The following is a 15828-nucleotide window of genomic DNA, read 5'->3' as shown; positions in this document are numbered from 1 at the left end:
CCGACATAATGACGTGTTTTACACTTTCAACCGCCAACCATAGCGATAATTTCACATTAGCCCCCGAAGTTAAAGTTTTGCTCTGGTTAAAAATTCAATCCAGGCAATTCCCCAGCCCATAGCCCGACCTCGGATGGATTTAATTCCAAACGAATTGACTGCCGCACCCCAGAGCCCGAAAAGATTTAGCAAAATCAAAGATATATCTGCATGAGTGCACAGTTTGCCACGTTTGACTGACCTAGTGCGAGAGGAGGCTATTTGCCTTCTGCATCAGTGAGAATTTCATTTAGCGAGTGGACAGAGGTGGGAGACGCAAGCTGACCTGCCAAGTGAGGGGGGCAGGTGACGATCACGGTCCTGCACAGGAAAGTGTTGATGGTGGTACTAACCCGGGCCCACTCTGCATCCTGTTTGAACACACACAAATACAACTTTGTTTAATAAGCAAGTTGCATGTATGTGTTAGTACATCACATCCCCTTTGCTGTGGTGGAGCTGTAAGTGTGATTGAGTGACTGATTTTGGACACATTTATTGTAATATGGTATGCACAGATTGTATTTAACTTAATTAGTACACTTTTTCGAGTAGCTGACCCGATATATAAGAATCTTAATTGTCCATATTTTAAATTGCATTGGCTAAATTGTTCCACTTTAGGGCAAACAAAATCAGCATGTCTGCATACTTTTTATTAAAGGTCCCCTATTATGCTGTTTTTCATCAACATATTATAGGTCTCAGATATATACAAAACATGTCTCTGAAGTGTTTGGCTCCAAACACTAAACAGATCATTGTAGCATCCCATAATCCCCTCTGTTTCAGCCCTGTTTCTAATGTGCTGATTCTCTGTCTGTTACTATTAAAAACAACACAATGGTGTTCTAGGAGGAGATTCAGGTGATAAGCTGGGGGGGGGGGGGTTACCTTGGTTGGTAATTGGCTAATGGTTACACAACCCAAAAAATCGTTATGACAAAGTGGCCAAAATCTGATCAGCTCATTTTCAGACAGGTTTTTATATAAATGGATCAGGACAAAAAGAGAGAGAATCTTTTTTCCTGAAACTTTCAGAATCTCTTTACACAGAGGGGACACATGTTTATGTATAAAAGACATGACAAAGTGGATTTTGGACCTTTCAAACTTGAGCTTCTTATGAATTAATTCCTGACATGCCAAAATACCTTACAGCACAAATCCAGCTACTGTGTTAATTCATCATTTACTGAAAGTGAAGGAAAATGGCTTGAGCTATTTATACATTCAACATAGTTCTATAACGTTTAGTATTTGAATATGTTACATTATGCTAAGCAAAAGAGATATTGTAGTATTTTATGAAAACATAACAAAAATAGAGGTGGGTTAATGACATTGTGTTGGAAAGATGTTCTACTTTATTTCACTGGAGTTTATCATCACCAAACATAAGCCTCTGGTGGTAATTCAAACTCACAACAGAACGTCGCTGTGCAACATTCAAAGCTATTATCTTTATAGACGGCTAGATATTTTTGGATGCTGGTAATTATGAGTTTAAAATATTTTATTTCTATCTCTTTTGACTCGAATCCAGGAAAATGTATTCAGAAGACATTAGACCAGTGAAACCCTTCTGTAACCCTTCAGGAGTTCATGTCGTCCCACCACTGTAACTGTAACTGCTCTTTAAAGCAGACACTGTTTGCTAATTGTAGAGATAGCGAAGCTACTGACATTTGCTTGAGCTTTCCTCAAAGTCTCAAGGAACAAAATGTGAGTTAGCTTGTCACACAATATGTGTTAGCCCTGTGATAGACTGTCAAAGTGTGAAGGGTGTCACTGCTGTCATCCAGTGCATGTCCGGACACACTACAGCCTCCTGTTACCCTAAATATTATTGCATATAGACGTGTGCAACTAACTATGTTTAATATAAGTGATTCAACTGCAAATAATTGTATTGATGAATAGTTTTCCAAAAACATGGTGACTTCTTGTAATAGCTTATTTATCCAACTAACAGTGTAAAATATAAAGTTATTATTTGATCACTCACTCAAAAAACAAAACTAAAAGTAGATATTGTGACATTCTAAGTGTTAATCAACACACTTTTTTAGCACTAATTACATTTCAGAAAATATTTTCCTCACAATTCCCCAAAACTTAGGATGACATCTGTTCATTTACACGCAGTATTTCTTCCAATAAATGACCAGAACTAAAAAAGAATTGCTTTACTGTGATATAAACCAGTAAATGTACCACAAATAATCAATTAAGAGCCCGTAGTCAGTTAATTCTCTGCGTCTTTGCTTGATTAATGACACAAACTTAAACATCGGTTATTAAAAATGGGTTAAAGCCCTTGACTTTAGGATGCATGGAGCACTCGGTCTCTCAGCTGAGGATGAGGCGGACAGTGAGGCAGAACAGCCAGTGCCTTCACAGCAGACCGCCTGTTCCTCAGTGAGGAAGCTGTTATCTCTGCGTCGGGCCTCATCAGTCCCTGAGTGAGCTGTTACTGTACTCTACCTGCCATATGGCCGTCACAGCAGAGCCCAGCCGGACGTTCTTGAACCCGACGCGTTCTGCCAGACACTGAGAAAGCTGCTGGGTGCCTCCCTGTGGAGACACAGACACTGCAAATTAAAATCAATTGATACCTCCAATGGGCAAAATGCCTGAAGAATAATTATTTATTAAACTCATTAATTAAACCACAAACCCATGATAGGGACTAGAGAGCTATGCAGATAATCCAGTTATATATGTACACATTTTAATGCATCTTCACCTCAGACATCTGCCAACCTCCGAACTGGCTTCTAAGAGGATTTGTCAGTGACTTGTACCTTCATTAGCCTTGATTTGTTAACTGATAAGACTCCTCACATCTGATGCGGCTTCACACGGGCCCTATTATTCTTATCTTCAGGTTACTATTTTTTTTCCCTCGACTGCATGTGACATGTCTCCATGCTTGAATGTTCAAAAAGGTATTTATTATTCTCATACTGACTGTGCTCCAGCACCTATTTTCACCCTCTGTCTGAAACCAGAGCCCAGTCTGCTCTGATTAGTTAGCTGGCCAGCTTAGACTATCATTTACAATGTTTTTGGAGCGCTAGCAACTAGAGGAGGGTGTTAGTGATGTCACTATGCCACGGCAGTAAACAAAGGAGTCCAATGGGAGGGTAACTGTGAGATTTTAGCCTTTACAGACCATTTACATGCTCACAAACCTATTAAACATTACAGGAAAGGGAACCCCCCCAAAAAAAAAGCATAACAGGGCCCCTTACGTGTTTAACCTGCTTGTGTTTTTGTCCGTTTATACTGTTTTTAACCTTTTTTGGAATATTTTATGAATTGTAAATAGACCTTGGCTGTTATGAATTATCATGATTATTATTATTACATTACATGTCACTTGTTAGACGCTTTTATCCAAAGCGACTTACATACTCAATGCTGTGGGCAATCCCCGCAGGAGCAATTTGGGGTGAAGTGTCTCAGGGACACTACGACATGCTGACTGCAGTGGGGTTTGAACCTGTGCTCCCCTGATCCGAACACCAACGCTCTATCCACTGCGCCACATGCCTCATTATTATTATGATAATATTATTATTATTATTATTATTATTATTATTATTATTATTATTATTATTATTATTATAATAATATACCACATCTGTGTCATTACCATTCATGCTTCCAGTACACTGACTGCTAATATTTCCTTCAGTATATTGGCGAAATGTCCTAATAAGAACATACCTGAAGATAAAAAAAAAGTAGCAGAACCGTTCTAAAAAGCAGTTATAGATTGTTGCAATTATCTTTTCCTTCCCTTTATGGCCTGGAGCCTTTCTTACACTCCAACAGTCTGAGAGAGAAAGTTCAGAAGCAATAGCTTAAAAAAAACAAAACCAATATGGAACCATCACTTCCATGCTGAGGGAGCTCATAGAAAATAGGAAATCCAATACAAGTCCACAGCACCAAGTGTTTAAACTTTTCCAATCGATGGTGCATCTAGGACAACAAAGAAATGGTGGGACAGTGTTTGAACGAGATATATAGAGAGGCTGAAGTGATAGTCTAGAAAATAACTCCTGTCCCACAACAGCCCTCGACTCAACAACATGCACTTTGGGAAGGATAGAAGCTGCATACCTTTATCTTTAGCTCTTGTGCACAACCTGGAGTGCTCTCCAGCAGAGCCAGTAGCCCCCCCGCTGCTGCAGCAAACATGAGGAAGAAGAGGAAGGACATCTGGGACGGCTCCATGCCAAAGAGGGACCTGCTGCACAGTCCCATCTCCTCTTTTAGTTCTGACAGGAAGGAATGAATGATTCACACATGCATTAATAAAGTGTTCCGACAAAATGAGAGTGTCACCTTAGTTACTGTAACCAATGCATTGTGCCCAAACTAATGTATCCTGTCATTGACCTGTGAATGAACCAAAGACATTGCATAAAGACACCTGAAAGGATTCATTCATTTCATCAAAACAATATGTAATTACAGTCTCAATATATTATCCCAATTTGATGTCTTAAATGGATTAGGCTTAAATAATACTAATGTAAATACTGAATTACTCTAAGGTAGAGAAGAAACAATTAGTTAATCAACAGAACATTTCTATCCACAATTATTTATGTCATTCATCACATGAAACCAACTATAGTTGAAGCCTATCAAATTTGTATTGTTAGTACTTTGGTACTGTTCTGTATCATGGTAAATGTACTTTATTTTTTAATTGTATTGTCTTATTGTGAGGAATTTCTGTTCTGACACATTATTATAGTGGGTAAAATGTGTTGGTGAATCAATTTGCACTCACACTCTTATTGTCACTTTAATTGCATGGACTAACCAGCGTGGCTCGAAGAATGGCATGAGAACTTTAATCCACTCTTGAATATGTCAACAAATAATGAATGAAACTTTTAAAAGTTTCCAGGTGGTGAATGCTTGTGATCACTAAATTGAAAGTCTTTGCTACTCACCATGATTCTCCAACCTTGGAAACATTGTCACAAGAACAAAATGGAGTAAGTTTTGTTTGAAAGTACTCTTAAACCTAACCTGAAGTCCAGGCTTGTTTGTCAATGTACGATTGCAGAGTCATACTGTCCAGTTCCACAGCACCGGGAGTCATTGAAGGATCCTGCACGCACACTGTGGCAAGCAATCTGTCAAACTGAGTAAAAAGTAGAGTCAACACAACACACTCACGCACAATGCTTTACCACTGTGAAGCAAAATGATCTCATTGATCAAAACAAGAGTAGTCGGAGACTGCCAAACATGGTTCTGACAGGGCTCCGTGCCCCACATTCTCTACCTCCCACTGCTCCTCTCAGCACTGATCCTAGGCAGAACATTTTGTAGTACTTGTCATGCTATGAATATACATGTGTCCTCATACACACAGCACCCAGTATTATAAATGTTAAATACCACTACAACGTCCATTTTTAATGTCAATTGAGTTGATTCTAAAAATAAAGTGTTGTAACAATTAGCTTCAAAAGTAATATGGTATACCTGCTGATGTATATTCAATCAATCAATAGGATACGGCTTTAATAGGCCTAAGGCCTTTTAGTCGCTAATAAATAAATAAGTAGATGACTGATTCTTTATTTACTATGGATGCTGGCGACAGTCACATAGTCCAAAGTGAAGGTGATGTTTGACCAGTAATGGTCTAGGCGGGATTTGAGACAGTTAATCGTCTTGGATGTGACAACGCTTTCCGGCAGATCATTCCACAAGTCAACCACATGCAGGCTGAAAAAGTTGCGGCGGATAGCCAGTCTTGAGTACTGTTTCTTCAACTTGAGGCAGTGTCCACGAGTCCTGGTGTTATAATCCCGTTGTAGTGGGCATGATGTTTTGTAGATGTTTAGGAGATATTTGAAAACTTCGATCATATCTCCCCTCGCCCTTCTATAATATATACTCGGGATTTTAAGACTTTGCAGGCGTTCTTGATATGGTAGGTCCTTTAGTTCTGGAACCAGCTTCGTTGCCCTTCTCTGTATTTTCTCGATGAGCTCATCCTTTTTGTACATGGGGGACCAAGCGACATTCCCATACTCGAGGAGTGGCCGTACAAGAGAGATGTATAAACTACGTTATACACTATATATTATTGTATACCTATACATTTACAATACAATACAACTTATTCATTAATAATAATGCTGCAAAATGGTTATGGTGCCAAAAAAGGATAGTGACCGAACAGTCTTGTCAACATTACATTGACCGAAATTTGAATCTTTAGTTGAAATTACTTGTATAGTTGTACCGATAAATGTGCTGGTATTCCCATGTTATCCATCTGTACTTTGATCTGTCTGTATAGTTGTTGTTGTTGTTGTTGTTGTTGTTGTTGTTGTTGTTGTTGTAATAGAGACTATGTAATGTTAGTGTAATGTTTTTATAATCTCTTTTGTTTTTTAGATCAATGGATTTGTATGCATGGTCGTTTTTTAAGCTAGGGATATGTTCAGATACTCCGCTTCACATCAGGATCCTGATCTCCCTGTCGGCTTTTCTGATGGAGAACAATAATGTTTGTCTTCTATAGCTTACATTAAATAGCCTGACTTTTTTCTGCATGCTGATTTGACTGCACATAGTCCCTCTTTTCTCCTTACCAGTGGTCTGTTTGCGAGAATGTACAACCTCTGAAATGTCTAAACTGACCAATCAGAACTGAGTATTCAACAAAGCAGTGTAATAATATAAACATAGATACTTTAACCACTTATAAACTATGTTGTGGTATTGTATTGATACCTATCAGTCATTTCTTGGTTTTCAAAGGATAGCTCTCAGACGTCTGCTCACCTTCCACAGGAGCTGGGTCAGGTCCATCAGCACCAGTGGGGACAGAGCAGGGATACTGGTGCTGTAGGTGCGAACTTTGGCGCCTGGACCCCCCATGTGGTGCACCTTCTTGCCAATACTGAATTGCGGATAGGTCTCTAAGCCCAGCTCCTTTATGAGGTCCAGGATGTGTGTTTGAGTGCTGAAAGAGAGAGTAAGTAGTTATCATGCTATTTTTTTGCCATGAATTAAGAGTGTTATGTGAACATGTATCCATCTATTCTGATCGTAGAGTGTGCACAATACTGCTTGAGTGAGCCTTTGCGCAACGAAAAAAAACCTGCCAACATGTTGACATGAAGCAACTGAGAGATGCTCTTTCCCCTTCCATTAAAACGTCTTCAAAGTGCTCTTGAACAATGTTCTTCTATTTGGGTTGCCAAGAGCTGACTGCATGTTTTATCCTACCAGCGAGACGCCTCCTAGGTAAAAAGGTTTGATGGCTTGTTACTTTTAGAACATTTCTGAATCGTGACTAAAACCTCCTTCTTTTAAACAAGACTTTAGACAAGTAACCGTTCAATAAATTGTTCTATTAAAACTTATGAGAGATGTAACTGTTGTGAGAGGGACTGGTAGAGGTAGTTGCTATAAAAGTGTTTTTACATCAGTTTCTCAGGCTGGAACAGCGAGGAGACAATGTTTCATGAGATAATGAAAATAGACAGGTTCAGCTGATGTACGCAAGAACCATTAGAGAGAAGCAAGTTTGCTGTGTTAGCAAACCTTCCATGATTGACAGACTCTGTAGTGCTTAATAGCTTATAGTGGATCTCCATTACCTGTAGACAGTGGTGGGAAGAAACTTAGTACGGTACACTTAAACTTTACTTGAGTATTTCCACTTTATGATACCTTATACTTCTACTCCACTGCAATTCAGAGGCAATATCGTACTTTTATCACTATGTGTTTATCACTACTTACTTTTTACATCTAAAACACATTATATGCTCATATGAAACAATTCAGTATTTGTATACTTATCAATTGAATATGTGATAAAGTCTCTAAAATTGTCTGTACAAATAACAGGATCAAAAAGCGTGTACATAAAACAGGATGATATAACATTATTTAATAATAAAATACTTTGAATGAGCGATTCTGCATAATTGGTACATGCATTTCTGATACTTTGAATACCTTTGGCTTATATAGTACTTCAACACTTTATGTTACTGAAAGGGGCCATTGTGCAAAATTAGTAATTGTTGTTGTTCTTTGAATACATTTTGATGCTGATACTTTTGTACTTTTACTCCAAGAGTATTAGTATGAGTACTTAATCCACCGCTGCCTTTAGTCGTCATTTGTTTACCTATCATTGTGTACATCTAACAAAAACAACAATCACATTACTTACATATCCATGTCATCCATTTATGAATACTTCCAAATAGAAAAAATTATTTCCAGTAAGATGCACTGCATCAAAGCCTTGAAACTACAATGCAGACTTCCAAGCATTGAAGAATACAAATCCCCATTATATTTGTTTCACAGTTAATTGTATAAACCATGTATTCGTCACTGTGCCCTTAAATCTATCTATGACTCATTTTCAAATATTTCCAGCTTTTACATTTTTTTTCACAAGTAACCCTACTTAAGACGTTCTCATAAATGGGCAATTATTGTATACAGTGAGTGACCATCATACGTTTTTACCCATTTATCTTTGACTGGTTCCAACGCAGCCCCATTGTCCAGTGATAATGCTGTCTGCTGCACCACTTGGCCCGAGTCATTAAGTACATGTTACATCATGTATTGTAGATTAGGCCCACCCTAATGATTTCCTCAAAGTTCCTATGCACTTATTTATATGATAAAAAGGGTAACAAGTATCACATATATTTCCATTTGATTCTATCAACTCACTCCAGAATCTATGATTTTACATGTGTGCCATATTCAGTGGACCTCTGCACCATCTCAAGTGCTAACAAACCAAAGTCTTATTATTAGCAAATGTCTCTAGTCAATTAAAAAAATCCTTGTAATAGATAGTTTTACAAATAAAAGATATCCTTGAAGTGACTCTTAAAAATGACTCCTATATGTGTTATTCCAGTAGTTTTTCTTCCTTACCTTCCTACCCACTGCCCTCCAAAGTCCCAGCGATCGACTCCACTAGCTGCCGGTATTTCAGTGGACACTGTTCGACCTCCCACCCGATCTGCATGGAATACCATGATGATGATTTTGTAAGAGGCATACCTCTTTTCAACAATTTCACAGCTGAAAGAATCCAGTATAAAATGACTCGCATTTCAGGTCATCAATTTGCTTTCAATTCCACAAACCTTTTCCTTCCAGTACCAGTATTCTGAACTTGGCATTCCTTTTTCTGAGCAAATGAGCTGCACTCAGCCCAGATAGCCCGGCGCCAACAATAATAACGTCCCAAATGTCCGCAGTCATAGTCGAGCTGGAGTGCCAACCTAAACGTGTGTTAGTAAACTGTGGAGTCAGAAACAGAAATCTAACATGTATTCCCTTTTTTCTCCGTATCAATTAGGTTATCTTGCAAAGCCTGGGCTGCTCTCATAAAAAGTGCCCTTTGGAACTGTGAACAAATGGGCTTTTGACCTACTTTAGAGAATCGGCAGTGTAAACTCCAGTAATAAGAAACAGGCTTTTGTTATTTGAACAGGAAAGGCTCTGTCAGATGGGAGGTCTTGTGCGTTTTTGGCAACTCTGGCACAGGGGATGAATAAACTTCTACCAATAAGAGGGTCAGAGTTTTGATCACACCCCCTGCAGTCAGCAAGTACTGTTTTTATAAAAGCAGAGGTGAAAGAAGTACTTAGGTCTTTACAGGCCTTACTTAAATGAAAGTAATAACACCACATTGTTTAAATACTCTGTTAGTAGTATAAATATTGCATTCAAAATGTTAGGTAAGTAAAAGTAGAAAAGTATTAGCTTCAAAATTAATCAAAGACTAATGGTAATCATTATTCAGAATGGCCTTTTTGGAATACTATTTATCATAAAGCTTGATTTGAACTGATCTACTAATAATCACAATTTTAAGCGATAGCTTCAAACACTTTTTATACTGCCAGCAAAGTACACAATTTTCTTTCAATTTGAAGTGGATTAGAAGTATGAAGTAGCATCAAATGTCAATTAAATAAAAATACGTCAAAAATGTATTTACCACTGATTGTAATTCAGTTATTCTGTTAACAAGAAATATATATGTATTAGCAGAATATGGTTGTTCTATCAAATTTTCTGAATGGCTAATCTGGATCTTTTTGAACAACTTGAGCCCCGAGACAAGTCTGATGTTCCCAATCATCAGATTCCACTGTTTTGAAAAGAGAAACAAATTCTGTCACTGTATAAAATTAGGATATTTATTAATTGATAACCCAACAACAACTGGGACTTACTTAAAAAACAATCATCTCCCTTTAGTAACCCGTACACAGATTGGAGTAATTACTAGAAAATCAGCAGCAAATGATATCAAGCTGTTGCCAGAATGGCACCAGAGAGCAGAGCTGTGAAAAAAGACTCTTAGCTTTGAGAACATATTGAAAATAAAACATGGGAAGAAATCTCTGAAACATGTTTTGACTCAACAGAGAGATACAACAAAATATGAAACTAACAACCATGCAAGAGGAAATGTGAGAAAGTTTAAAGTATGAAATCACCTACTGTTATTAACTTACCTTTAATTTACTTTATTTTATTAATTTGTTTTAAAAACTATTTTACTTTATAATTAGCCTTTTCCACCTTTTGTGCTTTTTGCCATCTGTGTTTGATTGAAATGAAAAAAAAGAAATATGTAAAAAAAAGAAAACATAAAAATATGCCTATGGACATAGAATATATTAAAGGTGTGAAGTGCAAGTGGTTGTTGTTTTAAAGGAGGCCGATTATGCTAATTGTCGGGTTTCATAATTGTATTTAGTGCCTCTACTGTGACATGTCTCCATGCTTTAATGTTCAAGAAGCTCTTTATTTTCCACATACTGCCTGTGGTGCTGCAGCACCTCCTTTCACCCTCTGTCTGAAACCAGAGCCCAGTCTGCTCTGATTGGTTAGCTAGTCAGCTCTATTGTGATTAGTCAACTGCTTAGAGATGTCCCGTCTCCTAGCCTATAACGTAAAATGTGTTGAACCGCGAACCACTAGAAGCGCCAGTATGTTACATGGTGATGTCACTATGTTATGGGAGTAAACAAAGGCGTATAATGGAGGCATTTACTTGCAATTCTTGGGCATATCATTGGAAAGAAGAACTACCACCTTGGGTGTCATTCGACTGGTTTACTGTCTCTGCTATCTTCTAAAAATGGATAATAAAATAGTGTAATACATTTGCATAAAACGCAAGCCAACAAAGGTTTTGTGGAACAAGTAGTCATGTTTATTTTCTAGGACTTGTGTATTAATCCAAGAAGTGAAAGTCCCTTTAGACCTCACTTGGATTGCCTGTTTTTCTTCTGTCTTTGTTTATTTTCTAGCTCAAGAAACATTAATCCCAGGGAAGCCAAACTTGGCAAGTTATGTAAAAATACTTAGGCCAACATCTTGTGTTGCATAACGGTTACACAGACCCAAATGACTAAGTCTCTTTTTAGTAGTTCATTATACATGTTTAGGAGTATTGTTTCTTAAGCTTGCTGAAATACCCCCAAACAGTGGCAGAGCCATTTGTCTTTTGTATTGGTCCTGTAACATTATCCCCACCATCATATGGTGATGGCCTCACAATGAAGGCAAATAGGAATGTCAAAAGAGTTTCTTGCTGACGGGCAAACTCTCCAACTCTCTTATATATTATTGTAAAAAAATAAAAATAAGAAAAAAGCTTTCTCACACATAAAAGTTGTTTGTTAATAATCTGCACAAAACGGCAAATCAAGATTTTACCTAGATGATGAATCAGAATAGAAATACAATATATATAACCTGTAAATAGTCTACAAATGCAACAATCCCAAGATTTATCTCCCCCCCTGATACGCCTCAATTGGATTTATTTGTGTACTTCAGTAACATAGTGACATCACTAAGTAACACTCACAGTTCTATTGTCTAGCGCTCCGACACATTGTACGTGATTAAGGAGCAAGACATCTAGGCGGTTGACCAATCACAACAGAGCCTACCAGCAAACCAATCAGAGCAGAGCCTGCCATTGCCCTGCTGTTCATCACACTTCAACCCTAAATAGCTTCTTGTCACAGTTATTTTAGGACTATTGTGAAAATTAAATATATATTTGTGGAGTCCACTTAAGGTTTTTGGGTGTCCATTTGTATTCCCTGTCCACCCTTTTCTAAGGATTCATGTAGATTTGACTGCTGCACCACTGACTCTCAACAAAAGTATAACAGTGTAGCAAACTGCAGAAAGAAAACATTACAGATAAGGATACCTGCGGAGGGCATACACATCACACTTGTTACATAACCTATGTTTTATTATACCGGTTCTTTGTGCATTGACAGTACAGTTGAATCTAACGTTGTGTTTTTGCTGGTTGGCGCTTGGTGGTAGCATACAGTACACAATGATGTCCTGAAAAGGTACAAATGGTAATTTTTTTCACATTATGGAATTCAGTTCCAATGCTCTCAAAGCACATCATTTTCCTCCAGCGAAGTACAATGCATCCCTAGACAACATTCTGAAGTGGGTGTCACTGAGGAAATTAGCAGGATTTATATACTGTATGTATATGTTTCTGAAAACTGGATGTAAAAAATCTAATCTAAAGAAAAAAATGCCCAAAGCTTGTGAAAAAAAAAAAAAAAGGGTCACCTGAATTTTTTTAATATATTTTATTCCACAGGAGATGGAGCCTTTTATCTTTTACAACTAATCTATTTTCTGCATTTTATCTACTGAAGGACACCCCACCGTTTCTCATCTAAAAAGGCTGTTTCCCTGTAGATCTGGCACAGAGATAAGCTCTATCCCTTTTTTGTATTCCTCTTGCTTTTGTGCAGAAACCTTGCTGGCTCGTGGCTGTGGCCGCACAACCAGTTTCTCGTCACTTGAGACCTCATGTGCTCCCTTTGTCGTCGTGATTATTTGAAACCACGGACATCGGACAAATGAAAGGTTCTAAAGTGGTGTATTGTGCGTGCAACAAATAAGGAATGTACAGCCACTATGTTTTTATACAAATAAATGAAGCTGAAGGTGGATGTAGTAACGCAGTAAGACAAATATCATTGAGTGTAGAGACGATTGTGTTGCAGATGTAATGCTTTCAGTAGCAGTTCTCATCAGATGCATCATCAGAAACCCTATTTAATTGCAGGGTCCCTCCTCCAGTTTCACAATGGATTGCTCTCTATTGTTCTTCAGCTGCTATGCCTGAGCAGTGATTTCCTCGTGCTCGTTCCCATTGGTTTAACCTAACTTGATTACACTCTTATTTAACATAATTTACTAGTTGTGGCAGTTGTGAGGATTATAAAGAGCACACACTTGGGAACATTGAAGGGTTTGAGAGGCAATATCAACAGCTGGATCCCAACACCAAGGGAACCGACTTGTAAACAGGTGAAACAGGTGGAGCCGCCGTCCAATCAGGAGGTGTTATGGGAATGAGGGGGGAAGTAAACAAGGAGTTCTCTGTAAAGCGAGAGCTGCTGCTACACCCTTTGTATTCCACTGTCAGACGTTTGGATCTGCATTCAGGTGATATCTATAGAAACAATACATTAATATGCTGCTTCATATTTTAAGATTAGTATCATATGTCATATGTACAGATTTATATATGTTTGCTATAATCTTAGTCGTTTTGACCATCTTCATGATTTGATCTCATACAGCAACACTATGATTAGAAAAACCTTCACTGATATTTGCCTGTCCTGGTCGTCCGTCTACTTGTTATTCAGCGCAAGTCTCTTGAGCACAGGTAAGAACACGCACACGCACACGCACACGCACATACAGACACAATGACTCTCCTCTATTGTATATTACTTTGCCTGGCCTTGACCGAAGCCCCTTTCTTGAGAGGTTTTCAGCCTGATATAGCCTCGTCTCTGTTCAACACTGAAGAGCTGAAGGCCCTCAGTGGTGTGCTTCAACATGTGTTACCATGGCGCTCACTGACTGTCCAATCATGCTTTGAGATTATGCCTCCAGATGACACTCTAATGTTCCAGGGATTTGTTTTTTCTTCGGGGTCTGGGCTCAAATGCACCTTTTTAGTTTGAAAAGATAATGACTGCAAAGGGTTGCTTTTCAGAATCAGAATCAGAAACAGGTTTATTGCAGGTAGGTTCGCACAATAGGAATTTGACTTGATGTCATGGTGCATACATAAAATATAAAAAACAAGAAATCTAATATAAAACAAAAAATCAGTTCAATATCATCAGAGTGTTCCATGATTTGAAAAATAATACAAAACGGGTAACCGTCGGAGTAAAACAGAACGCTTGAATCTCTGAACAGTGAACACTTCAGTGCTTTTCCTCCAAGACGCAATCCCCTTGAAAACATCAAAACAAGTCCATTTCCAACTTTTCTAAATATGTGTGCACTTATATACAGGGGTGCACATAACTGGTACGCAGGTATGCGCGGCAACAATCTGAAATGCGTACCGTCACTTGTGTCACAAAGCGCATTTGCGTACCGACGTACTTGTGAAGCTTTTCCAGAAGGCGGTTAGATCACCGGACGACAGTCGGTCTCCGTGTGCACAGACGGGGCTGCTGTTAACGTCGGTCTGTACAACGGAATTGTGCCAAAACTACGCCAACCGGCTGCGGAGGGAGACTCCCCCCCTTCACTGGAGAACTGCACTAAAACAGCTGATCACAACGTTCACGCTCTGTGGTCACGAAGTACTCCACTAGCCCCCCCCCCCGTCGTCGACTTTCGCTGAAGTATCCGCTACAGCACCCCCCCCCCCTGTACTTAATGTTACTTCGATCCGGTTACTTAGTGTGGCAGATATTTAAGTAAGCTTTCTTAACGCTAATGTTATAATAGTCAGATTGCTCTGAAGATGGGAGGTGATATTCTATTAATGTTCACGTTCACACAGTCTGTGATTTTTGCCGGCCGTCTTTCATGCAACGGCAGCTTTTCTGTATTTCCTTTCTCCTGTAATATGACTTCATCGCTTTAAACTCCGCACACTGAGCTCTGATTGGTCAGCAGGCAGTGCTTTCACTGAGTTGAGCTCTTAGCCTGCAACCTAACCTGCTCCGGGGCAGGTTAGCCGTACAGCATAAGTTACCATGGAGATCTAGCCTGCTAAAAAGAGAACCAGCGTCGTAGGACCGGAAAGCCCGAGCTTTCCCTGAAGTCAGCCGGCTAAGCGAAAATCCAGCTTCGTAGTACAGGCCTCAGGTACTCATCTGAGTATATATTATATATTGTCTTATTGTCTTCAACAATATATTGTTGAAGACATCGAATGAAACCACTAATGGAAAATGTTCTTAATAATTATAATGTCGCTATCATAATCTGGCTAATGGCTCTTTCCTTGCGCTTTCATCTCATGAAACCACTTGAAGATGTTTTCAATCATAACAAAACATGTGGTTGAACATATGGTGAAGGACACTGTAAACTAAAAGCTGTGTAGGGCTTGTTTTGCCGGACGTAAATTGAAGTATACTATATATAAAGTGCTGCTATTGGAGCTCTTTGTTATTGCATATAATATATGTAATTTGTCCTGCTCTTATTAGTCATGTATTTCTTGTCAGCAACGATTATGTTTGTGTTTTTTAACTTATTACCAGGTCTGCTCTGCAAAACTAATTTCAATCATTATTCAAATCTAAAAGTATACATAGAAAAGTGTATGGTAAGAGTATGTTATATATATTAACGTATTTTAGATACATTTTTTATCACCTGTCTAACTTTTCTTAAGATTTGAAGTGTGCGGAGGGG

General features: G+C 38.5%; 1 protein-coding gene across 1 annotated transcript; it reads right to left on the bottom strand.

Moving 5' to 3' along the window:
* Positions 1 to 257: 257 nt before the first annotated feature.
* LOC104948919 (probable flavin-containing monoamine oxidase A) lies at positions 258 to 9482 on the bottom strand. The gene is made up of 7 exons (XM_010775156.1): positions 9222 to 9482; positions 9007 to 9094; positions 6874 to 7054; positions 5098 to 5212; positions 4174 to 4331; positions 2527 to 2616; positions 258 to 410 (listed from the first exon to the last, which is right to left on the bottom strand). The coding sequence occupies exons 1-7, from the start codon at positions 9337 to 9339 to the stop codon at positions 258 to 260; spliced, it is 903 nt and encodes a 300-aa protein (XP_010773458.1). The 5' UTR covers positions 9340 to 9482.
* Positions 9483 to 15828: the final 6346 nt, after the last annotated feature.

Source organism: Notothenia coriiceps, unplaced genomic scaffold (assembly GCF_000735185.1).
Source record: "Notothenia coriiceps isolate Sejong01 unplaced genomic scaffold, NC01 NC01_scaffold00015416, whole genome shotgun sequence".
Classification (NCBI taxonomy): Eukaryota; Metazoa; Chordata; class Actinopteri; order Perciformes; family Nototheniidae; genus Notothenia; species Notothenia coriiceps.
Note: the sequence above shows the minus strand (reverse complement) of the source record. Positions and strands in the feature narration are given on the sequence as shown.